This window comes from Salvelinus sp. IW2-2015, linkage group LG26 (genome assembly GCF_002910315.2).
Source record: "Salvelinus sp. IW2-2015 linkage group LG26, ASM291031v2, whole genome shotgun sequence".
Lineage (NCBI taxonomy): Eukaryota > Metazoa > Chordata > Actinopteri > Salmoniformes > Salmonidae > Salvelinus > Salvelinus sp. IW2-2015.
This window is the reverse complement of record NC_036866.1, coordinates 17,740,757-17,768,336: the sequence shown is the minus strand read 5'-3', so window position 1 is coordinate 17,768,336 and position 27,580 is coordinate 17,740,757. Positions and strand designations below refer to the sequence as shown.

The window sequence follows — 27,580 nt, the reverse complement described above, 5'->3', positions numbered from 1 at the left end:
GAGAGCTGGCCAAGGACGGCACGTCAAGAGTTTTGGAGAGAAAAGAAAGAAGGGATACTGGTCTGTAGTTGTTGACATCGGAGGGATCGAGTGTAGGTTTTTTCAGAAGGGGTGCAACTCTCGCTCTCTTGAAGACGGAAGGGACGTAGCCAGCGGTCAAGGATGAGTTGATGAGCGAGGTGAGGTAAGGAGAAGGTCTCCGGAAATGGTCTGGAGAGAAGAGGAGAGGATAGGGTCAAGCGGGCAGGTTGTTGGGCGGCCGGCCGTCACAAGACGCGAGATTTCATCTGGAGAGAGAGGGAGAAAGAGGTCAAAGCACAGGGTAGGGCAGTGTGAGCAGAACCAGCGGTGTCGTTTGACTTACAAACGAGGATCGGATGTCGTCGACCTTCTTTTCACAAATGGGTGACGAAGTCATCCGCAGAGAGGGAGGAGGGGGAGGAGGATTCAGGAGGAGGAGAGAAGGTGGCAAGAGCTTCCTAGGGTATGAGGCAGCATGTTGGAATTTAGAGTGGTAGAAAGTGGCTTTAGCAGCAGAGACAGAAGAGGAGAATGTAGAGAGGAGGGAGTGAAAGGATGCCAGGTCCGCAGGGAGCGAGTTTTCCTCCATTTCCGCTCGGCTGCCCGGAGCCCTGTTCTGTGAGCTCGCAGTGAGTCGTCGAGCCACGGAGCAGGAGGGGAGGACCGAGCCGGCCTGGAGGATAGGGGACATAGAGAGTCAAAGGATGCAGAAAGGGAGGAGAGGAGGGTTGAGGAGGCAGAATCAGGAGCTAGGTTGGAGAAGGTTTGAGCAGAGGGAAGAGATGATAGGATGGAAGAGGAGAGAGTAGCGGGGAGAGAGAGCGAAGGTTGGGACGGCGCGATACCATCCGAGTAGGGGCAGTGTGGGAAGTGTTAGATGAGAGCGAGAGGGAAAGGATACAAGGTAGTGGGTCGGAGACTTGGAGGGGAGTTGCAGTGAGATTAGTGGAAGAACAGCATCTAGTAAAGATGAGGTCAAGCGTATTGCCTGCCTTGTGAGTAGGGGGGGAAGGTGAGAGGTGAGGTCAAAAGAGGAGAGGAGTGGAAAGAAGGAGGCGAGAGGAATGAGTCAAAGGTAGACGTGGGGAGGTTAAAGTCACCCAGAACTGTGAGAGGTGAGCATCCTCAGGAAAGGAACTTATCAGGGCGTCAAGCTCGTTGATGAACTCTCCAAGGGAACCTGGAGGGCGATAAATTATAAGGATGTTAAGCTTGAAAGGGCTGGTAACTGTGACAGCATGGAATTCAAAGGAGGCGATAGACAGATGGGTCAGGGGAGAAAGAGAGAATGTCACTTGGGAGAGATGAGGATCCCAGTGCCACCGCCCCGCTGACCAGAAGCTCTCGGGGTGTGCGAGAACACGTGGGCAGACGAGGCGAGAGCAGTTAGGAGTAGCAGTGTTGTCAGTGGTAATCCATGTTTCCGTCAGTGCCAAGAAGTCGAGGGACTGGAGGGCGCATAGGCTGAGATGAACTCTCGCCTTGTTGGCCGCAGATCGGCAGTTCCAGAGGCTGCCGGAGACCTGGAACTCCACGTGGGTCGTGCGCGCTTGAACCAACCAGGTTAGAATGGCAGCGGCCACGCGGTGTGAAGCGTTTTGTATGGTCTGTGCAGAGAGGAGAGAAGAGGGATAGACAGACACATAGTTGACAGGCTACAGAAGAGGCTACGCTAATGCAAAGGAGATTAGATGACAGTGGACTACACGTCTCGAATTTCAGGAAGTTAAGCTTACGTTTGCGAAAGTAAAATAAAATTTATTGACTAAAATGATATAGTACTGCTGGCGGTGAAGTAGGCTGGCTAGCAGTGGCTGCGTTGTTGACTTTGTTTGAACGTGTAGCTGGCTAGGTAACCTCTAACTGGCTAGGTAACCTCGACAATTTCTCAAAACTACACAATTATCTTGGATACAAGGACAGCAAAGACAACTATGTAGCTAGCTAACACTACGCTAATCAAGTCGTTCCGTTGTAATGTAAGTTGTAATTGAGTTTCTACAGTGCTGCTATTCGGTAGAAGTGGCTAGCTAGCAGTGTTAGCTAGCAGTGTTGACTAGGTAGAGACGCAGCGCGGCGGACGAAAATAGCTGGCTAGTTAACCGAATAATTACTCTAACCAACTCTAAGTACACAATTATCTTAGATACAAAGATAGCAAAGACAACTATGTAGCCAGCTAACACTACACTAATCAAGTCATTCCGTTGTAATGTAATCGTTTCTCCAGTGCTGCCTATCGCTGCTATTCGGTGGCTAGCTGGCTAGCTAGCAGTGTTGACTACGTTACGTTACGAAAATAGCTGGCTAGTTAACCGAATAATTACTCTAACCAACTCTAAGCTACACAATTATCTTAGATACAAAGATAGCAAAGACAACTATGTAGCCAGCTAACACTACACTAATCAAGTCGTTCCGTTGTAATGTAATCGTTTCTCCAGTGCTGCTATGCTGCTATTCGGTGGCTAGCTGGCTAGCTAGCAGTGTTGACTACGTTACGTTACGTTCGGACGAAAATAGCTGGCTAGCGAACCTCAATAACCTACACAATTATCTTTGATACAAAGACGGCTATGTAGCTAGCTAAGATCAAACAAATCAAACCGTTGTACTGTAATGAAAATGAAAATGCTAAAAAATGGTAAAACTACCTGTGGAGCGAAGCGGAATTGCGACAGGATGGAGTTAATTAATTTAAACCAAGCTGCTCTCATTACATCCTCATAATTTAACAAGAGATCTTGTGACTTGGGACACTGAGTGGCTAATGTTAAACTGAGACCTGAGAGACTGTGCTGCCGGACAACTTGATGAGACTTGTTCATGTCTACCAGTGGCATGTGAAGGGAAGCATATCAGAAAGCCACCAGCACTTGACACTCATTGCTTTGACAAAACCTGTTTTGAGATTTATGTTGAGTGTAATCAATGTTTAAATATTAATGCTGATTGTAAAGGAATGAATTAATCAGAAATTAGGAAACAATCTGTTATGCCCTAAGGTATTGGGACCTCCTTATGTTTGTTGCATTTGAGTGTGGTTTATCATTTAAAGAACAGACTACATAGGGGGTTATTTAACTTCCTCTTATATCTGAAATGTCTAAACTGCATAATGACAGTCACATTGTCTTTCACTTTCAGCTTTACTAAACATTCAAGCATGACAGACCAAGGCTTGCTATTGTGTGATGCAAATATGGAGCACAATTGGTCAGAGTGTCTATCTCTGCAATGTTGTGGTCAAGTTGAGTAATGGGAGTGGGTGGAATTGAAAAAACATTCAGAGAAATGTGTTCAGCTCCCAGTGGGAGCATCGAGACCTTAGTGGAGAGACGAAGCAATATGTAACTTTTTTGGGTGACCCGACCAAATTCACAGAAATGTTAGTTATAGATCTAAGATGCGATAGATATGTTCTATGCACGCTATTTCTATGCTTCCCGTTCTTAAGTTTCATTTTGCATCTTACTTTCAGTTTTGTACAGTGCTGAAAATACTATATTTTTGGTTATGTAAAATATATTTCACAGCGGTTTAGATGGTACAATGATTCTCTACACTATACTTGCTTCTTTTGTCATAAACTGAAATTGGGCAAACTATTAGAATTTTAGCAACCAGGAAATGGCGGAGCGGTTTCTGCATTGTGCATCTTTGGAGAGCTGCTTGTTTTTGACAGTGTGACCCATGAGTTTAGTGTCCAAGGTACTGTATATTTCACATTATAAACTGGGTGGTTTGAGCCCTGAATTCTGATTGGATGAAAGCCATGGTATATTTAAGCAATAATGCACGAGGGGATGTGGTATATGGCCAATATACCATGGCTAAGGGCTGTTCTTATGCACRACGCATTGCAGAGTGCCTTAATACAGCCCTTAGCCGTGGTATATTGGCCATATATCACAAACCCCGAGGTGCCTTATTGCTATTATAAACTGGTTACCAACGTAATTAGAGCAGTTAAAATAAATGTTTTGTCATACCTGTGGTATACAGTCTGATATACCACGGCTGTCATCCAATCAGCATTCAGGGCTCGAACCACCCAGTTTATAACAGACTGTATACCACGGATATGACAAAATATTTAGTTGTACTGCTCTAATTATTTTGGAAACCAGTTTATAATAGCAATAAGGCACCTCGGGGTTTGTGATACATGGCCAATATACCACGGCTAAGGGCTGTATTAAGGCATAACAACAACTGTTAGCCGTGGTATATTGGCCATATACCACACCTCCTCAGGCCTTATTGCTTAACTCTAGTCTACCTGCTGTGTCCCTCCCCACAAACAAAACATAATTTCCAAACGTTAATGAAAAGAACAGGCGCAATTACTTAAGACAATGCTGCGTTCGTAACCAAGTGGGAGGTAGGAATTTACCAGTTGTGATGCCGTAAATACCAGTTGGATGCATTCACATGCATTGAATTAGTTGAGAAACGCTGATTGGCTAATGGCCAACAAGCTGCATAAACCATAACTAAAAGTACAGCTATCATGCTTGTAAATAAGTTACCGTGTTCAAAAACCATATTAGTAGATTGCTTTTTATAAATGTTTTGTTGCGTTTAACTACTGAAAATGCTGTTAGCAAGGTGACATCAGAGCTCATGATGATATGAGGTCCCACTTGTAATTACCAGTTGGATGACGGTTCAAGTGGATAGTTGCCAGTCATATGTGGTAAATTCCCACTTCTCACTTGGTTATGAACGCAACATTAGAGGTTACTCTTCTATCTCTGCAATACTTATCCAACTCAGTATACCCTTCAGCATGCCCATACAGTATTGTCAACAAAGGCTGTTACATACAGTAGGTTTGTGACAACTGTTTTCTTAGATTTAATCTGGAAACATCAATACATACTGTCGGTCAAGAATGGGACTGGGAGTCTCTGACCCATTGCTGAAACAGTTTTAATGGGTATGTGTTGTGCACTTCCCCATCAGACAGACCGTGTGGATGCTAATCAATCAATTTTTTCAATCAATTTTATTTTATATAGCCCTTCGTACATCAGCTAATATCTCGAAGTGCTGTACAGACACCCAGCCTAAAACCCCAAACAGCTAGTAATGCAGGTGTAGAAGCACGGTGGCTAGGAAAAACTCCCTAGAAAGGCCAAAACCTAGGAAGAAACCTAGAGAGGAACCAGGCTATGAGGGGTGGCCAGTCCTCTTCTGGCTGTGCCGGGTGGAGATTATAACAGAACTATGCCAAGATGTTCAAAAATGTTCATAAGTGACAAGCATGGTCAAATAATAATCATGAATAATGAATAATCAAACAATTCTGGGAATGAAGTATCAACATTGAGCTCACAGTTAAAGGGAAACTGTCAGTGATTCATGTTTATTATAATGTGAGTCAAAACGCTAAAGAATTTGTAATACAATTGAAACTATAGCCTACAACCGTTTTCGGTTTGTAATTGAAACTGTAGCCTACCGACAATTAGGTGGATATCCTCATATTAAATATTGTCGTATGTTTCCCTCAGTATCCTATCGGGTCTTCTTATGATTCATAACGCCCGTGATTCCAGCAACATTTATTAAGTAGAATGATTGATTTCCGTGTCAAACGCAGTCTTTAACAAAAATAGAGACAACACTGCTAGACGAGAAAATTGACATGTAGGTCGTGCGCCCTCCATTTTTGTGTTGAGGGAACTGTACACCCTCCTATCACATAGTAGGCAGCAGACAGTGGAGCTAAAAGACGCACAGCGCATCCGCTTGCCTCCCCATTGACGTCACTTTGGTATCACATGAACGAGAAGGGACCAATCCAAGTGGCTCTATCGAAGTGCTTGGGTTCTTTCACGAAGATAGAAGAAAAAGACAGTAAAAAGGAACCATGCCAATGACCGTTTAAAGACCAAAAACACGAAGAAACACGTCGCCTTTGGATTTGGGTGTTTTGTATCAAAGCTACGTGACTTGTATGAGTTCAATCTGTGGAAGATGTTATCTGGACTGGGGCTGGCAGAATGGACATGGCCCGAACATATTGAGTAGCTCTTTGGGGGTGCTAAACGCGGACAGGATAGACATTACAGTGGGAATGGTGTGGATATAGGATTATTTGCCTATCCAATAACTGCTCTTTTACTTTTCCGTTCTGAAATACCCCCATCAAAGACTCTTTCATGGCTTTTCTATCAGTGGCTCCGCCGTGTCTGTTTTTCGCCCACAACACTCTTTTAACAATTGAGGTCGTATCGCGGTAGCTTTGCTCCCAAGGTTTACAATCCAACTGGCTTTTCTTTTTAAATATATATTTAAAAAACGAATATTAGATAGGCCTACATTGTTACCTATAGGATATTTTTGCGACTAGTTGAATATGGATTTTAACAGCAGCGGCGAGGGTAACGAGCTACATAATAAACAATTCTATCAATCTGAGGAGAGCAAGCCTTTGCTGGGGGAGATGTCTGCGTCGACGCCACCCGAGGGGAATAATATTAAGTTAGGCGCCGGGCCGTGCAAGAGAACCCTTCTCCATTGCAGCAGCGGGATGCGATATAAACTACTACAGGAGGGGGACATCCAGGTGTGTGTGGTGAAACACCCTCGGACCTTCCTCAGCAAAATTCTAACCTCAAAATTCTTACGGAGATGGGAACCGCACCACCTCACCTTGACAGACTGCAGCCTGGCGTCTGCGACGGTGAGTTGCTACTGTTGTTGCAACATTGTGTGCACGTACAATGTTTATACCCCCCCCAAATCCTGTCTTTTTTTAAATGTGTGCTTTGTTATCACTTGTAATAATCCGTTTAAACACGACGATTAACGCATTTTCTGTAACTAACAGCAGAAAATGTAGCCTATCGGTTTCCTTTGTTACCTTCCAAGTTCCATTTGCTCAGCTGATAATTGGATCGCAACATTGTTGCTTTATTTCCCCCTTCGGTGACACTATAGTCGCTACACCTACACACATCCTCTGACGACTTTGCAGTGGACTCCTATTTGCTACGCTTTTATTTTAGTTGGCTACGATTTTCATATAACATTTGATAATCTCTAGGACTATTGGTTCATCAAACATGTATGGTTGTTCATATGGTTTATCTGTCCTAGGCGGCCTAGGCCTACTGTTGTCCTCACGTTGGATACATAGGCACGGACCGACGTGTTGTTTCTGTATTAAAGCATTGTTTTGTGGGCAGCGAGTGATGGCATGCTCACAAATGTATTGGATGACATGTTCTGTAGTCTATGGAAGCTGAATTGGGCCTAATGTTAATCTCCCAACAGCTGCCTCCTATGGATTTGTATCACATTAAATACTGTTGGCCCAGGCCAGGGCAGGGATCAATTCCATTTTTAATTAAGTGAATTCAAGAAGCAAACAATAGGCATTTATCATATTTAATTTCAATGCACTTCCTGAATTCACTCTAACTGTGATGTAAAAATTACTGTACTCATTGGACTCTGATCTGCTGTGTAAACTTTGTATGAAGCCATAGCTCATAGATTAAAACTGTTTTCAACAGGAATGCCATACGAATATGAGTTTTTAAACAGAACAAATAGTATAAATATTACTCTTCCTATAGTTACAAGTACCTGGTCTCTTAAGGTTCACACGTAAGAGACTTCCTGGTTAAATGCATCTAAAATGGTTGAAAAAAAATATGATAATAATCACTGTTAGGCTATTATTATTGTTACTGGTGGCAGTGGGACAGTTGTCAGTAGGCTTAGGRCATTGTTTTATCAACAGGTCTTCTAAGAGGACATTGTTTTTTTGTTTTACATTTTCACCCATTTGAACAATTTCACCCATGCTGCTAATAATAAGCTAATAATGCCACAATTTATATTTTTCAGGTTTTATTATGAATAGACTTCATATAGTAAACAATGGTGGGGATATTTAATAAGTTACTTAAATAAGAATATGAACATACAATGTGTTTTGAATGTATTACACTTATGCACAAGGCATCATTTAATTGCAGTACAATTGGCAGGTCACCCATCGGGCTGTTCACAAATGTTTTGTCTTGGTAGACTGCATTACAATTTACGAAGACATACTGTCAAATCTATTCTTATAGCTCATCTTAACTTGTGGATAATCACACTAATTCCGCAGTGCTTCAATGAAAAGCACAGTACAGTTACAAGTGTCAAACACTCCCAGACAAGACGTCTTTGTCAGACATCATGACAAATTAGGTAGTATTTTGTGACTTGACCTAGTTGTTGACAAGAATATATATATCCCTAAAATATGGTAGACTACATAACTTTACAAAAAAGTGATGTCTTCCTTCACAGCTCATTCTATCAGATGTGAAGAGTAAGGTGCTGACTAACCACCTCACCCCATTATCAATAACAGTCCCTCTCAGCAACAGGGTCACTAATAGGTGTCCAACAGGTGCTCAGTGTCTGGCGGAGCATCACTAATGGAAGTGTAGTTGTCTGTGGCTAATGGTCTCTTTGGGCCAGAGTCAGTCAGGATGTCTTACTTTTAAATCTGTAATGTCTGTCTTTAGAAGTGAGCCGTTACATGTATTGTTTGATGTGGCAATATAGTATTCATAACAAGGTACTGTTCTCAATAAATTGCACATTAAAGCCCCATGGAAATTATTTCCCCTCCATACGTTGTAATTCCACAGTTTGGCTATATGCCAGACAAGTCAGGTCTATAACTAGTTCAATCGCAAATGATCGCGTGCAGAACTGTTGTTGTTCTGTACTAAAAACAACTTTAATTATGTTTCCTTTGTGTATTGGGTCACCAAACTGTGACTGAAACTTCAGCCATGCCACACAAGTTCAGGTACATTTTCTCCTATCAGACTTACTCCTTGCCTGTCATAATTTACATTTGGACAAAACCCCAAGCCATGTGGATGCTTCAGTTTCAACAAATGAGGTATGCTACTGTATAAATAGATCTGAGGGCCTGATATGAGAAATGTGAATCATTCCTTTTCTTAAGCATAGGCCAGTCACTATTGAGAACCTGCATCATATTTGCGTAACACCAACCCATTACAAGAACTTCCTGTCACGCCTCCTTCACAAAGGCCTTTACAGATTAGCTTGCAGTTCTGATATCTCAAGGGTCCTATTATGTCTTGAAACGAACAGACAGAAACTAAGAACATGAGGTTGAGCAGGGTTAGGCCATACTACTCTCCAAAGAGCTCAGATTAGACAGAGATACCTTACTATCAGCAAGCAACTGAAAACACAAGATGAGGCAACTTTCTATCTACACTTTACATACAAGGGTTGGCTGGCCTTCTCTAGTCAATTGTAGGCTCAGTCACTGGTATACTTTTATTTACAAAGCCATTTTGGGTTTACTGCCATTTTATTTGGGCATTTTTTTGTTCTGAAATGTGGTGGGTACTCTCTTCGTTCGCAGGACTTTATCCTGCTAACTGTTTCAAATGTCCCAACTGAATTTGGTAAAAGGGCTTTTATGTACTCTGCGCCATCGGCTTGGAACGCCTTACAAAATACTTTTAAACTGGAAGAACTTGTCCCAATTGGTGATTTTTAAATCATTGATTAAGGATTTTGAGGCTGATTCCCTGACCTGTCAATGTTTTTATTTTATTTGTTGTTTTATGATCTTGTGAATTCAATTGTTTTACTAGATTACCTGTAGTTGTTCATGTTGTCTGTAATTGTGTATTGACTTGGTGCAGCCTGTAATTGTGTATTGACTTGGTGCAGCCTATCTTGGTCAGGACGCTCTTGAAAAAGAGATTTCAAATCTCAATGAGCCCTTCCTGGTTAAATAAATAAAAATAAAATCTTAACACTGAAAGTCAGACTGAAAAACCAAACTATTTTTCACATCATACTCCATTAGAGCTATTATTGTAGCGTACAATGAAGTGAAGACATTTATAATACGCCGTTGTGACACACACAGAAGCCTCAGAGAACCTCTTGGCAGACGTGTTCACATTCAAATACAGGATCATCCTCCTTTTGTTGGGATAATCACCCATTAAGAGAATATTTGAATTATTGTCTGGAATTAAACTGCAGTACCCTGACATATGGTTTCTTATCATTAACCTAAATTTGACTTTTCCCTTTGCCAGAACATTCAGTAGAGGGAGAAATAAAGAGAACATGTGTGCAATAATGAAATAATTGTGAATTTATCATAATTTTAGAGATATAGCCTTAGGCCTATTTGTCACCTACCCAGTAAAAATGTTTTAGGCCTTATTATAAAAGTGTACAGTAGCCTGCTGTATGCCATAACTATGATGAGCAGTGGTTTTAGCTCTTGTGTGCATTTGAGCAATGGGTGTTGTTAATTAGAAATCCCTTTAAATCAAATACAGCAGGAAATGTTATAGATTTTCTAACTGAAGTGGTACTAAACTACCATAAGTTTGCCACCGTTGTTGTAACCCAATCTGTACAGTAACAGTGGAACAGGTGCTATCAAGTATAAACATTTGTGTAGCCCAGTACTCAGACACGGTATACAGTACATGGGATCCTTGGCAGTTCAGGGGGGAGTAACAGAGTGGTGAAAGGAAGGGCAGTGAGCTGGTCATGTGGCATCAGAACTAGATTATCCCCCTCCCTTACATGGTTCATCATATGAGAACCTTTGGAACCTCTGCTGTGGTGAGGTCCTGGCTGGGCTCTATTTTGTCAGTGTCACAGTGTGATTGTCTCAGCTCTCACAGTGCATTTCCCAAAGTAATACCTTTTTAGATGTATTTAGTTTCTTTTGCAATGTTCATAGAGTGAAATCCCAGTATATTTAAAAATATATATTTTGTCACATGAATGGGTGCAGTGAAATGTGTTGTTTTACAGGGTCGGCCATAGTAGTATGGTACCTCTGGAGCAAATTAGGTTTAAGTGCCTTGCTCAAGGGCACAGACAGATTTTTCACCTTGTCGGCTCAGGTATTCAAAGTCCTTCACACTTACACTAGAGCTTGTTTATCAGACAGCAGCCTGGTTGGTAATTTACGACCTACTAGTTTGTTCCTTATTATGCAGTTACAGTAATAATAACCAGTTTTGTTACATAACTTGCTGCACATAATGATTTAATGTATCATTCATTTTACTGTATCATTCATTTTGACATCAGAACAGTGGCCATTTGCATGATATTTGGGAAGTCATGTTGGCACAATTGTATTGTTTATTTTTTATTATTGAATCCAAGCCAAGAGACAAATATTTCTGTGAGTTACATAATAGTATGTTCCAGCATTGTATGATGAAATGCTTACACCCTATTTGCCCTGTATCCCATAATCCATTTCACTTTTATTTTACCATCTTAAACACTGGAAGCTTTCATGCCTGCCAGACCAAATGTGAATGCTTAAAGTACTCAGCTAGTATAACAGTACAACAACCAGTATAAAGTTGATCAAGGTATTGGCAAAAAGAAAAACCACAGCTTGTCAAATGTGTTTTTGGTTGAAGAAAACGGGGTAATGGTTGCAGACACATGCACGTCCACTGCAGCCTGTCTTTTGTGTATCTCTTATTAGATCAAGCCATATTGTGCAGGTCACAGTCACTATATGGAGTTGTCCACATACACCAGTCAGAATCCCCCAATGCGTCATGGCTTGAATTTTTTTACCTCAGGTCTACTAGGTCATGCCTGATTTAATAATCCTCCATACCTCACCTTCTGCAAACTGATGCTGTGTTACAAAGTAGCCTAATGTACCTTTCAAACCACTGTGTTCTCTGTTTCTCTAATCACTCATAGTTTCAGGCTGCCATTGAAGTCTCATTAATTGGATATCCTTCATACAAGCTGTCCAGAGGCAACTGCCATCTACTGGTCTCTGATGTTCATAACATGTGCAAATGAGAAAATGGTGGAGAGTACTTGGCTAGCAATACCCATAATGCATATACAATGGAAGGAGAGATTTGATGCTGCATTTTGTGAATAGCTGTTTTCATATTTTATTTGCATCGGTATGTAGAAGCGCCTGGCAGTATTTATGTACCTTCTATACATTCTCAAAATAATTTACAATGAGTGCTGTCTGTGCTTTTTACCATCTTTTTTTTGGTGCCAAAATACATTCATCCTCAAATTTAGTTAAAATAAACATCCTATAAAGACACATGGGGTATAATTGAATAAGGTGAGCACAGTGTTGGTAAATTCATTGTGTTCATTACTAGAGCTATAGAATTGATCATGAACACTGACCACTGAAACCTGCTATGATTGTTAGAATATATCATTAAATGAGCAAGATCAACATCGATTGTCTTCATCGTTCATATGATCAGTTTGCCAGTGCACCTGAATACAGAGATGCTTTCCACCTGGTTCTCCCTGGAAACAACAAAAACATGTCTCCATTTCACCTCCTTGTTTCCATGGCAACATAGCTGTGTTGGTGAGAAGAGCTGTACTCCACTTCTCCTCAAGGAAGAAAAGCTGAATAAAGAGACAAAATGAGATGAAGAAAGACCATAAGCAAAAGAGAAGAAAACAACACGACTGAGGGATGAAGATAGATTGATGCAAGTTACCACAGCAAACTCTTGTGCAGGATATTGCATCTTTGACAATTTATGGTGGTTCCCATCTTTCAACGTCTTGTGCTCATATGGTTAATTGAATCCCCTATCTGTTTGCTCCTGTAATATACTTTTTAATTTGAATTTCTCAGATGCAAGGTTCCCCTTCTCTAGTGACTTTAGTTTTTTGTCTTGCTTTGCTATTTGTCTTGCTACCTGTGTCCAGATACATGCACAATAAGTTAAATTAAAAATGGTATTGGACAGTGCCTTCAAAGTATTCATACCCCAACTTTTCCCACATTTTGCTGTTACAGCCTCAATTTAAATTGTTTTAAATTGAGATTTTTTGGGCCACTGGCCTATTTTTGGGGTCACTGGCCTAAACACAATACCACACAATGTCAAAGTCGAATTATATTGACATTTTTACAAATTAATAAAAAAAGTTATAGTCTTGAGTCTTAGTATTCAACTCCTTTTATGGCAAGCATAAATAAGTTCAGGAGTAAAAATGTGTCACGTAAATTTCATGGACAACACTGTATGCAATAATAGTTAACATGATTTTTGAATGACTACTTCATCTCTGTACCCCACACAATTACCTGCAAGGTCCCTCAGTCGAGCAGTACATTTAAACCACAAAGACCAGGGATGTTTTACAATGCCTCGCAAAGAAGGGCACATTTGGTTGATGGGATAAAAAAGACATTGAATTTCCCTTTGAGCATGGTGAAGTTATTAATTACACTTTGGATGGTGTATCGATACACCCAGTCACTACAAAGATATAGGTATCCTTTCTAACACTGTTGCCGGAGAGGAAGGAAATGGCTCAGGGATTTACGAGACAAACTGTTTAATGGCTGTGATAGAAAACTGAGGATGGATCAACAACATTGTAGTTACTCCACAATACTAACCTAATTGACAGGGTGAAAAGGAAGCTTGTACAGAATACAAATATTCTAAAACATGCATCCTGTTTGCAACAAGGCACTAAAATAATACTGCAAAAAATGTGGCAAAGTAATTTTACTTTTTGTCCTAAATACAAAGTGTTATGTTTGGGGCAAATCCAACACATTACCGAGTACCATTCTCCAATTTGTCAAGGATAGTGGTGGCTGCATCATGTTATTGGTATGCTTGTAATCATTAAGGACTGTGGAATATTTCAGGATTTAAAAAAAAAAAAAGCTGAATGGCGCTAAGCACAGGCAAAATCCTAGAGGAACACCTGGTTCGGTCTGCCTTCCACCAGACACTGGTAGATGAATTCACCTTTCAGCAGGATAATAACCTAAAACATAAGGCCAAACCTACACTGGAGTTAGTTTTGACTTAAATCTGCATTAAAATCTCTAGCAAGACTTGGAAATGGTTGTCTAGCAATGATCACCAAATAATTTGACAGAGCTTGAAGAATTTTGAAAAGAATAATGGGAAAATCTTGTACAATCCCAGTGTGCAAAGCTCTTAGAGACTTACCCAGAAAGACTCACAGCTTTAATCGCTGCCAAAGGGCTTTGAATACCTGTAAATTAGGTATTTCATTTTCAATAAATTTGCTAAAATGTCTAAACACATGTTTTCACTTTCATTGTGGGGTATTGTGTGCGTGTAGACGGGTGAGGGAGAACATCTATTTAATCCATTTTGAATTTGAGCTGTAACATAAAATGTGGAATAAGCCGAGGAGTACGAATACCCAGACCAAAAAAATCTATATTTGATATAGGGATGGTGTGTAATGCAAATCACTCCTGATTTCACAATATGGCTACGACATGTCTAGCAACAGCATCCTCCCGGATACTCTAGACCCACTCCAATTCGCATACAGCCCAAACAGATCCACAGATGACGCAATCTCAATCGCAATCCACACTGCACTTTCCCACCTGGACAAAAGGAACACCTATGTGAGAATGCTGTTCATTGACTACAGCTCAGCATTCAACACTATAGTGCCCTCAAATATCAACACTAAGCTAAGGACCCTGGGACTAAATACTTCGCTCTGGAACTGGATCCTGGACTTCCTGATGGGCCGCCCCCAGGTGGTTAGGGTCAGCAACAACACGTCTGCTGTGCTGATCCTCAACACTGGGGGCCCTCAGGGATGCATGCTTGGTCCCCTCCTGTACTCCCTGTTCACCCACGACTGCATCCCACGCCAAACATGACTTCATCACCATCATTAAGTTAGCTGACAACACAACAGTGGTAGGCCTGATCACCGACAACGATGAGACCACCCTATAAGGAGGTCAGAGAACTGGCAGTGTGGTGCCAGGACAACAACCTCTCCCTCAATGTGAGCAAGACAAAGAATCTGATCGTGGACTACAGGAAACGGGGCTGTAGTGGAGCGGGTCGAGAGTTTCAAGTTCATTGGTGTTCACATCACCAACGATCTATCATGTTCCAAACACACCAAGATAGTCGAATAGAGGGCATAACAAAACCTTTTCCCCCTCAGGAGACGGAAAATATTTGGCATGGGTCCCCAGATCCTCAAAAGGTTCTACAGCTGCATCATCGAGAGCATCCTGACCGGTTGCATCACCGCCTGGTATGGCAACTGCAGGGCATCTGACCGTAAGGCGCTTCAGAGAGTAGTGCATACGGCCCAGTACATCACTGGGGCCAAGCTTCCTGCAATCCAGGATCAATATAATAGGTGGTGTCAGAGGAAAGCCCATAAAATTGTCAGACTCCAGTCACCTTAGTCATGGACTGTCCTCTCTGCTACCGCACGGCAAGTGGTACCGGAGTGCCAAGTCTAGGACCAAAAGGCTCCTTAACAGCTTCTACCCCCAAGCCATAAGACTGCTGAACAACTAATCAAATGGCCACCGGACTAYTACATTGCCCTCACCCCTCCATTTGTTTTGTACACTGCTGCTACTCACTGTTTTATTATCTATGCATAGTCACTTCACCCCTACCTACATGTACAAATTACCTCTAACCTGTATCCCTGCACACTGACTCGGTACCCCTTGTATATAGCCTCGTTATTGTGTTACTTTTTACTCTATTTGGTAAATATTTTCTTAACTCTTCTTGAACTGCACTGTTGGTTAAGGGCTTGTAAGTAAGCATTTCACGTTAAGGTCTACACCTCTTGTATTCGGCGCATGTGACAATTTGATTTGATCTCTATCTCAGAGCGAGGGAGACGTTGAACAGCCAGTTTGCTCTATCAACCAGGGAGGGAGACTTAAATAAAGGAATTGCCTGTTTGTTCTTTTGCAGGGGGAGGGAGACACATGAAGCAACTGCTTGTTTGTTCTATCACACAGGAGAGATCGAGAGATGCAAATAAAGGAACAACCTGTTGGCTTAACTGAGGGCGACGTAAAATAAGGAACTGTGTTTGAATTTACAAGGAAAAACGTCACAAATAAAGAAATGGCTCCGGTGTGTTAATGCAGAGGGAGGGTATCAGAAGTAAAAGGAAGACCCTGTTGGTTTGACTGATGGGAGGGTGTCACTAAAAACAGAACAGCTCTGGTCTCCTATATTGTAGAGGGATGAAGACACAGCACAGCCTGTTGACTTTTCGGGCCATGTGACCAGAAACACAGTCAGTCATGCAGCTGAAAAACGTCTATTACCAGTAGTTTATTGCTTTATCAATCTGTGTATACCATTTACCAGTATCAATTCCCAAATATCCAAGATGTCGAAGTCTAACGGTAAATCCATTTGAATCAAATCACTTTTTGACAACACCCCATTTTTTATTTGAACCATACAACCTTCCATACATATGTGCCCATTGTAGCTCAGAAAGTGACTTTTTGGACCTGAATGGTAAAACGTTCAAGAGATAAAAGGTGCTCAAAGTTTACCTATTTTGCATACCCCATCAGACCATAAAACATGAATGTCTTAATCACTGGAAAATATATAATTTTAAAAGTTTACAAACTAGGGATGGGCATGGTTATTCGAATATCCGAACGGACAGTAGTATTCGATTACTTGGGAGAGTATACATTTATGAGAATTTTTTTTTGAGACCTATTGTAACAATGAAAAGCTTTGTAAAAGTACATTATCTATGTAACATTGCTACATAGACTACAAGGATAGACCATTACATTCTACATTTTTATAAAACAAGTTCTATGAGCTACCCATACAAAAAGACGCACTACTAGCCTACACACGTTTGACACATGTAGCTTGTTGTTATTGTCCGTCAATCAAAGCTGCTCAACAGTCCCAGGCTCCATTTCTAGTCAACGCAAAATATAATGAAAATTACATTAAGTTAGCTAAATTAGGAGTATGCTACAATGATCGACGAACGGGTACTAGGCTGTTGTTTCATATGAATGGAGTTGTTGTAGACATACAGGGAGCGCAGCAAAATAGACAGAATGTGCCTTAATACTTTAACTAGCTTCTTTACAACAAATTGATGCAGTCAAGACAGGCACGACCAGATGTTGCAGCCATAGGTTATTTATCATACCAAGTTTGTCTATCGCTCTCTCGCTCCTTTCCACACAGACTGTCACACACACCGGTCGTTGCGCCTCTCTCGCCCGCACCCTTCTGCTGAAACAAGCAGAGCGCTGCGCAGCGCACCCGCTCTCTCGAGTCTCGTGAGTAGAGGCGTCGGCATACTTCAGTTCGCATGGCGGCTATCCGAAGTCAGCTAGGCGAACCGAACGAGTGTGCTCGCAAACTCCCAAAATAGCTTTTTGTTAAGAAAAGAATATTGACAAAAGCGGCAATAGTGCTGTAGCCAGTATACACTTCCTCAGAATGAATCTAAGAACCCTAGAGATCTTTTATGTTTATTAGTCGCGCAATTTTACATCTAAGATGTTTGGTGCATTATTTTCATTTAAAACATTTAGCATGAAAAGGAGTTCTCTCGTTGAATGACAACAGACTTTATTGACGAATCCCTACTGTTGACCAATCACCGACGAAGGGGCGTCGACTCCGGCTCCCTCAAGAAAAAAAGGTGTGTCCGAAAAGCCAGATGTCCAAAACCAACAAAAACTTCACAAAAGTTATCATAATATATGCAACTCTTTCGAACTGTTTCGGCTGGGAGACTCCATTCGAAGTTAGAAAAACGTATTTTCTGCTATTTAAGACAGTTAAAAAAAAATATGTAACCGTTATTTAACTAGTCAAGTCAGAACAAATTCTTATTTACAATGACCGACACATTTTTTGTTAGCTCGGGATTCGATTTGGGTTGCTGGCCCAACGCGCTAACCACTAGGCTACCTGCCGCCCCAACTACCTGGATACCTAAATAAATATTATGATATTATTCGAATAGTGAAATGATTTCAAATGACCATTCTTTTACTAACAGGGTTGTCAAATTATTTAATTTTGTAGAACCTTTAATGTCTAAGATCAAAAAATGCATGAATAGAATGTGGATGTGGACACCCCTTCAAATTAGTGGATTCTGCTATTTCAGCCACACCCATTTCTGACAGGTGTATTAAATCAAACACACAGCCATGCAATCTCCATAGACAAACATTGGTAGTAGAATGGCCTGTATTGAAGAGCTCAGTGACTTTCAACGTGGTAACGTCATAGGATGCCACCTTTCCAACAAGTCAGTTCATCAAATTTCTGCCCTGCTAGAGCTGCCCCGGTCAACTGTAAGTGCTGTTATTGTGAAGTGGAAACGTCTAGGAGCAACAACAGCTCAGCCGCAAAGTGATGGGCCACACAACCTCACAGAATGCGACCACCGAGTGCTGTAGCGCGTCCTCGGTTGCCACACTCACTACCAAGTTCCAAACTGTCTCTGGAAGCAACGTCAGCACAATAACTGTTCGTCCGGAGCTTCATGAAATAGGTTTCCATGGCCGAGCAGCGCACACAAGCCTAAGATCACCATGCACAATGCCAAGCGTTGGCTGGAGTGGTGTAAAGCTCGCTGCCATTGGACTCTGGAGCAGTGGAAACACGTTCTCTGGAGTTTCTTTTATTTCATCTTTATTTAACCAGGTAGGCCAGTTGAGAACAAGTTATCATTTACAAATGCGACCTAAATAAATCAAAGCAGTGCGACACAAACAACACAGTTACACTTCGGATAAACAAACATAGTCAATAACACAATAGAAAATATACAGTTGAAGTCGGAAGTTTACATGTTAGCCAAATTCATTTAAACAAAATTTTTCTCAATTCCTGACATTTAATCAGAGTAAAAATTCCCTGTCTTATGTCCTTTAGGATCAACACTTTATTTTAAGAGTGAAATGTCAGAATAATAGTAGAAATAATTATATATTTCAGCTTTTATTTCTTTCATCACATTCCCAGTGGGTCAGAAGTTTACATACTCAATTAGTATTTGGTAGCATTGCTTTTAAATTGTTTAACTTGGGTCAAACGTTTCGGGTAGCCTTCCACAAGCTTCCCACAATAAGTTGGGTGAATTTTTGCCCATTCCTCCTGACAGAATTGGTGTAACTGAGTCAGGTTTGTAGGCCTCCTTGCTCATACACGCTTTTTCAGTTCTGCCCACAAATTTTCTATAGGATTGAGGTCAGGGCATTGTGATGGCCACTCCAATACCTTGACTTTGTTGTCCTTAAGTCATTGTCCATTTGGAAGAACCATTTGCGACCAAGCTTTAACTTCCTGACTGATGTCTTGAGATGTTGCTTCAATATATTCACATAATTTTCCTCCCTCATGATGCCATCTATTTTGTGAAGTGCCACCCCACGTGCTTCACGGTTGGGATGGCGTTCTTTGGCTTGCAAGCCTCCCCTTTTTCCTCCAAACATAACGATGGTCATTATGGCCAAACAGTTCTATTTTTGTTTCATCAGACCAGAGGACATGTCTCCAAAAAGTGCGATATTTGTCCCCATGTGCAGTTGAAAACCGTAGTCTGGCTTTTTTATGGCTGTTTTGGAACAGTGGCTGCTTCCTTGCTGAGCGGCTTGTCGATATGCAGCCCATCTGCCGGGTGGCGCAGTGGTCTAGGGCACTGCATCGCAGTGCTAGCTGCACCACCAGAGTCTCTGGGTTCGCGCCCAGGCTCTGTCGCAGCCGGCCGCAACCGGGAGATCCGTGGGGCGACGCACAATTGGCATAGCGTCGTCCGGGTTAGGGAGGGTTTGGCTGGTAGGGAGGGTTTGGCCGGTAGGGATGGTTTGGCCGGTAGGGATATCCTTGTCTCAGTATGTAAAAATGTAATAAAATGTATGCACTCTACTGTAAGTCGCTCTGGATAAGAGCGTCTGCTCTTGGCCGGTAGGGATATCCTTGTCTCAGTATGTAAAAAATGTAATAAAATGTATGCACTCTACTGTAAGTCGCTCTGGATAAGAGCGTCTGCTAAATGACTCAAATGTAAATGTAAAATGATATAGGACTCGTTTTACTGTGGATATAGATACTTTTGTATCCATTTCCTCCAGCATCTTCACAAGGTCCTTTGCTGTTGTTCTGGGATTGATTTGCACTTTTTGCACCAAAGTACGTTCATCTCTAGGAGACAGAACGCGTCTCCTTCCTGAGCAGTATGGCGGCTGCGTGGTCCCATGGTGTTTATACTTGCATACTATTGTTTGTACAGATGAACGTGGTACCTTCAGGTGTTTGGGAATTTTTCCAAAGGATGAACCAGACTTGTGGACGTCTCCAATTTTTTTCTGAGGTCTTCGCAGATTTATTTTGATTTTCCAATGATGTCAAGCAAAGAGGCACTGAGTTTGAAGGTAGGCCTTGAAATACATCCACAGGTACACCTCCAATTGACTCAAATTATGTCAATTAGCCTATCAGAAGCTTCTAAAGCTATGATATAATTTTCTGGAATTTTCCAAGCTGTTTAAAGGCACAGTTAACTTCGTGTATATAAACTTCTGACCCACTGGAATTGTGATACAGTGAAATAATCTGTCTGTAAACAATTGTTGGAAATATTACTTGTGTCATGCGCAAAATAGATGTCCTAACCAACTTGCCAAAACTATAGTTTGTTAACAAGAAATTTGTGGAGTGGTTGAAAAATAAGTTTTAATGACTGCAACCTAAGTGTATGTAAACTTCCGACTTCAACTGAACGTACAGTGTGTGCAAATGTAGTAAGATTATGGAGGTAAGGCAATAAATCGGCCATAGTTGGGAAATAATTACAATTTAGCATTACCACTGGAGTGATAGATGTGCAGAAGATGATGTGCAAGTAGAGATACTGGGGTGCAAAGGAGCAAGAGGATAAGTAACAATATGGGGATGGGATCGTTGTGTGGGCTATTTACAGATGGGCTGCATACAGGTGCAATGATCGGTAAGCTGCTCTGATAGCTGATGCTTAAAGTTAGTGAGGGAGATATAAGTCTCCAGCTTCAGTGATTTTTGCAATTCGTTCCAGTCATTGGCAGCAGAGAACTGGAAGGAAAGGCGGCCAAATGAGGAGTTTGCTTTGGGGATGACCAGTGAAATATACCTGCTGGAGCGCGTGCTACGTGTGGGTGTTGCTATGGTGACCAGTGAGCTGAGATAAGGCGGGGATTTACCTAGCAAAGACTTATAGATGACCTGGAGCCAGTGGGGTTGGCGACAAATATGAAGCGAGGGCCAGCCAACGAGAGCATACAGGTCGCAGGGGTGGGTAGTATATGGGGCTTTGGTGACAAAACGGATGACACTGTGATAGACTGCATCCAGTTTGATGAGTAGAGTGTTGGAGGCTATTTTATAAATGACATTGCCGAAGTCAAGGATCGGTAGGATAGTCAGTTTTACGAGGCTATGTTTAGCAGCATGAGTGAAGGAGGCTTTGTTGCGAAATAGGAAGCCAATACTATATTTAATTTTGGATTGGAGATGCTTAATGTGAGTCTGGAAGGAGAGTTTACAGTCTAACCAGACACCTAGGTATTTGTAGTTGTCCTCATATTCTAAGTCAAGACCGTCCAGAGTAGTGATGCTAGTCGGGCAGGAGGTTGCGGGCAGCGATCGGTTGAAGAGCATACATTTAGTTTTACTAGCATTTAAGAGCAGTTGGAGGCCACGGAAGGAGTGTTGTATGGCATTGAAGCTCATCTGGAGGTTGGTTAACACAGTGTCCAAAGAAGTGCCAGATGTATACAGAATGGTGTCGTCTGCGTAGAGGTGGATCAGAGAATCACCAGCAGCAAGAGCAACATCATTGATGTATACAGAGAAGAGAGTCGGCCCGATAATTGAACCCTGAGGCACCCCCATAGAGGCTGCCAGAGGTCCGGACAACAGGCCCTCCGATTTGACACACTGAACTCTATCTGATAAGTAGTTGGTGAACCAGGCGAGGCAGTCATTTGAGAGACCAAGGCTGTTGAGTCTGCCAATAAGAATGTGGTGATTGACAGAGTCGAAAGCCTTGAAGATGAAGACGGTTGCACAGTACTGTCTTTTATCGATGGCGGTTATGATATCGTTTAGGACCTTGAGCGTGGCTGAGGTACACCGATGACCAGCTCGGAAATCAGATTGCATAGTGGAGAGGGTACGGTGGGATTCGAAATGATTGGAGATCTGTTCGTTAACTTGGCTTTCGAAGACTTTAGACCCAAACTGTTACATACCTATATCTATCCTACCCTGCCTTTCTAGAGTGTCTCCCCCTTTGAAGAAGGGGATGACCGCGGAAGCTTTCCAATCTTTAGGGATCTCAGACGATACGAAAGAGAGATTGAACAGGCTAGTAATAAGGGTTGCAACAATTGCAGCGGATAATTTTAGAAAGAAAGGGTCCAGATTGTCTTGCCCAGCTGATTTGTAGGGGTCCAGATTTTGCAGCTCTTTCAGAACATCAGCTATCTGGATTTGGGTGAAGGAGAAGTGGGGGAGGCTTGGGCAAGTTGCTGTGGGGGTGCAGAGCTGTTGGCCAGTGTAGGGGTAGGCAGGTGGAAGGCATGGCCAGCCATAAAGAAATGCTTATTGAAATTCCCGATTATCATAGATGTATTGGTGGTGACAGTGTTTCCTAGCCTCAGTGGAGTGGGCAGCTGGGAGGAGGTGCTCTTATTCTCAATGGACTTTACAGTGTCCCAGAACTTTTTGGAGTTTTTGCTATATGATGCACATTCTGTGAAAAAGCTAGCCTTTGCTTTCCTAACTGACTGTGTATATTGGTTCTTAACTTCCCTGAAAAGTTGCATATCGCGGGGGCTATTCGATGCAAATGCAGTACGCGACAGGATGTTTTTGTGCTGGTCAAGGGCAGTCAGGTCTGGAGTGAACCAAGGACTATATCTGTTCTTAGTTCTAGATTTTTTGAATGGGGCATGCTTATTTAAGATGGTGAGGAAAGCACTTTTAAAGAATAACCAGGCATCCTCTACTGACGGAATGAGGTAAATATCCTTCCAGGATACCCGGGCTAGGTCGATTAGAAAGGCCTGCTCGCTGAAGTGTTTTAGGGACAGTTTGACAGTGATGAGGGGTGGTCGTTTGACCGCGGACCCATTACGGACGCAGGCAATAAGGCAGTGATCGCTGAGATCCTGGTTGAAGACTGCGGAGGTGTATTTAGAGGGCAGGATGGTCAGGATGATATCTATGAGGGTGCCCGTGTTTATGGATTTAGGGTTGTACCTGGCAGGTTCCTTGATAATTTGTGTGAGAGATTGAGGGCATCTAACTTAGATTGTAGGACGGCCAGGGTGTTAAGCATATCCCAGTTTAGGTCACCAAACAGTACGAACTCTGAAGATAAATGGGGGGCAATTAATTCACATATGGTGCCCAGGACACAGCTGGGGGCTGAGGGGAATCTATAACAAGTGCCAACAGTGAGAGACTTATTTCTGGAAAGGTGGATTTTTAAAAGTAGAAGCTCAAACTGTTTGGGCACAGACCTGTGTAGCATGACAGTCTGCAGAGTTCTATTTCTGCAGTAGATTGCAACTCCACCCCCTTTGGCAGTTCTATCTTGGCAGAAAATGTTGTAGTTGGGGATGGAAATTTCAGATTTTTTTGTGGCCTTCCTAAGCCAGGATTCAGACACGGCTAGGACATCAGGGTTGGCGGAGTGTGCTAAAGCAGTGAATAAAACAAACTTAGGGAGGAGGCTTCTGATGTTAACATGCATGAAACCAGTGCTTTTACGGTTACAGAAGTCAATAAATGATAGCGCCTAGGGAATAGGAGTGGATCTGGGGGCTACAGGGCCTGGGTTAACCTCTACATCACCAGAGGAACAGAGGAGTAGGATAAGGGTATGGCTAAAGGCTATAAGAACTGGTTGTCTACTGCGTTGGGAACAGAGAATAAAAGGAGCAGATTTCTGGGCGTGGTAGAATAGATTCAGGGCACAATGTATGGGTATGGTAGGATGTGAGTACAGTGCAGGTAAACCTAGGCGTTGAGTGACAATAAGAGAGGTTTAGTCTCTGGAGGCACCAGTTAAGCCAGGTGAGGTCTCCGCATGTGTGTGGGGTGGGACAAAAGAGCTATCTAAGGCATGTTGAGCGGGACTGAGGGCTCTACAGTGAAATTAAACAATAAGAACTAGCCAAGACAGCAGTAGACAAGGCATATTGACATTAGAGAGAGGCATAAAGCAATCACAGGTGTTGCTCAGGAGAGCTAAGACAACAACGGGTAAAACGGCGATGAATGGACAGAGCGGGTCAGTTAGGTACATACAGGACCTGAGTTCGAGGCTGGGGCAGACATGTAAACAAAATGAGGTACCGTGTTATTGAAACCGTCCAGGGTGCATCAGCTGTGTAGCCGAGTGATCATAGGGTCAAAAGAGCAGCAATAGGTGAGTCAGGGTGCCGTTCGGTAGTCACTACTACGCTAGGCGAGCAGGGGACACAGTGTTCAGAAAGTTAGCGGGCTGGGGCCAGCAGATGGTTCTTCGGTGACATCGTAACAGAATAGCCGGTTGAGACCATATCGGGCGATCACATCGGCAGTCCAGTCGTAGTGAATCACGCTTCACTATCTGGCAGTCTGATGGACGAATCTGGGTTTGGCGGATGCCAGGAGAACGCTACCTGCTCCAATGCATAGTGCCAACTGTAAAGTCTGGTGGAGGTTGAATAATGGTCTGGGGCTGTTTTTTCATGGTTCAGGCTCTTTAGTTCCAGTGAAGGGAAATCTTAAAGCTGCAGCATACAATGACATTCTAGACTATTCTGTGCTTCCAACTTTGTGTCAACAGTTTGGGGAAGGCCATTTTCTGTTTCAGCATGACAATGCCCCCGTGCACAAAGCAAGGTCCATACAGAAATGGTTTGTTGAGATCGGTCTGGAATAACTTGACTGGCCTGCACAGAGCCCTGACCTCAACCCCAACAAACACTTTTGGGATGAATTGTGACGCCGACTGCGAGTCAGGCCTAATCGCCCAACATCAATGCCCGACCTCACTAATGCCTTTGTGGCTGAATGGAAGCAAGTCCGTTCAGCAGTGTTCCAACAGTCTTGAAGGAGTTCCCACATATGCTGAGCACTTGTTGGCTGCTTTTCCTTCACTCTGCGGTCCGACTCATCCCAAACCATTTAAATTTGGTTGAGGTCGGGGGATTGTGGAGGCCAGGTCATCTGGCAGCACTCCATTACTCTCCTTCTTGGTAAAATAGCCCTTACACAGCCTAGATGTGTGTTGGGTCATTGTCCTGTTGAGAAAGAAATGATAGTCCCACTAAGCCCAAACCTGATGGGATGGCGTATTGCTGCAGATTGCTGTGGTAGCCATGCTGGTTAAGTGTGCCTTGAATTCTAAATAAATCACAGACCGTGTCACCAGCAAAGCACCCCCACGCCATAACACCTCCTCCTCCATACTTTACTGTGGGAAATACACATGTGGAGATCATCCATTCACCCACACCGCGTCTCACAAAGACACTTAGGTTGGATCCAAAAATGTCAAATTTTGACTCCAGACCAAAGGACAAATTTCCACAAGTCTAATGTCCATTGATCGTGTTTCTTGGCCCAAGGAAGACTCTGTTATTATTGGTGTCCTTTAGTAGTGGTTTCTTTGCAGCAATTTGACCATGAAGGCCTGATTCACACGGTCTCCTCTGAACAGTTGATGTTGAGATGTGTCTGTTACTTGAGCATTGTGAAGCATTTATTTGGGCTGCAATTTCTGTAGATGGTAACTCTAATGAATTTGTCCTCTGCACCAGCGGTAACTCTGGGTCTTCCTTTCCTGTAGCGGTCCTCATGAGAGCCAGTTTCATCATAGTGCTTGATGGTTTTTGCGGCTGCACTTAAAGAAACTTTCAAAATTCTTCAAATTCTCAGTATTGACTGACCTTCATGTCTGAAAGTAATGATGGACTGTTGTTTCTCTTTGCTTATTTGAGCTGTTCTAATTCCACAAATGAACAAGGCACACCTGTTAATTGAAATGCATTCCAGGTGACCCCTCATGAAGCTGGTTGAGAGAGTGTGCAAAGCTGTCATCAAGGCAAAGGGTGGCTATTTGAAGAATCTCAAATATAAAATATATTTTGATTTGATAACACTTTTTTGGTTACGACATGATTCCATATGTGTTATTTCATAGTTTTGATGTCTTCACTATTATTCTACAATGTAGAAAATAGTAAAAATTAAGAAAAACCCTTGAAAGTGTAGGTTTGTCCGAACCTTTGACTGGTACTGTATATAGATAGAAAGATTTGTGTATATGTTCTAGCTTAGACCCTACTTTAGAGACACAACATGCTTTTGAATACAGGGTGGGTGTGTTGACTTGAATGTTGACTTGAATGGGAGTATCTCTTTTAAATGATGCTTTCAATCTTCCGTAGGAAACCTATTGAAATCATAGAAATATAGATAATAGAATAGCCATGACCACTTTAAGTTGACATTCAACGGTGGGTGGAACATGGGCCATCTTTGTAGTAGTAATTAGAAGTTAAAATTTCAATTCAATTACAATAGTGTACCTGTACCAACTAAATTGCAGTGGTTTGTAGTGAAAGGTCCATTCTATACATTTTCTTTGTTTGACTGAAATGACACCCACCCTGTATTCAAGAGTGTGTTGTGTCTCAACCGATGGTGGGCACAACACAAAAACCTCAGATGATGGAAATTAGGATTTAAGCTACAACATATGCAAAAATATGAAATAAATCAGAGTTTACGTGTTTTTAGATAATTGACGTTAAATGTTAAAACACTTATTTCTTTATGTTTTGAACATAAAAATATGCCCCCACCCCCATCAAAGTTGCCCATCCCTGTGCTCTATGGACAGATATGTTGGGTTTTGAATACTGCCTTGTACAAGTCGTCAGCAATGCTCCTTCTAATTATTTCCATCACTGGGCAAATTTCAGGTCTGCTGAGCACAAACTTGAATGCTGTGAAAATTCTGTGCAACTTCCGACGCACGTTTACTGCGAACACTGAGGTTGTACCTGCTTTAATAAGTTAGTTTTAACAATGGTTAAGTACGCTACTGTGGCTATTTGATCATAATGTAGACTTAACAGAGTAGCCTACCATCAAAAACAATGGAGAAAAAAATGCAGCCCACAACATTTTAACATGGCAATAGCTGTTCTATCGTTCAGCCTACAGTAGCAGCCAATGTGAAGTGCTCAATGTAGACCTACATTCCATAAGACTTTTGAAAAAAACATGCAGGGCTGGACATTAACCTGTTTATCCACTTGTCCTTCAGACAAGGAGGTGACTGAAAATGTTGTTGTGGTGTTTGATGCAAGAAACCAGTTTAAAATGCATCATTATTCCATTACCATTGTGGCTATTGGCTACTTAGCTTATTCAACCCTTTCTCAAAACTCAACTGCCCCTTACAGGAAAAAAAGTGATTTACCTGACTCGCTTTTCAAAGATGGAATCCTACTCCGATGCGTTCTGCACACAACAAAATCTCTTACATAGTTAGTTTTACATATTAAGTCTTGCATAGTAGTTTGTTTTGTTTCGGTATGTTGCATTGAAAGTGGCTAATATTGTGTTGATTCGATCACAATTCCCACAGTAAAGAGAAAGGTTGA

The 27,580-nt window shown here is 42.2% G+C and overlaps 1 protein-coding gene across 1 annotated transcript in view; it reads left to right on the top strand.

Moving 5' to 3' along the window:
* Positions 1–4,169: 4,169 nt before the first annotated feature.
* Positions 4,170–27,580, top strand: part of LOC111952704 (C-Maf-inducing protein) — a 47,101-nt gene continuing 23,690 nt past the window's right edge. The window contains 1 exon segment of the mRNA XM_070435177.1: positions 4,170–6,715. Coding sequence (XP_070291278.1) covers positions 6,389–6,715 — 327 coding nt within the window. The 5' untranslated portion in view covers positions 4,170–6,388.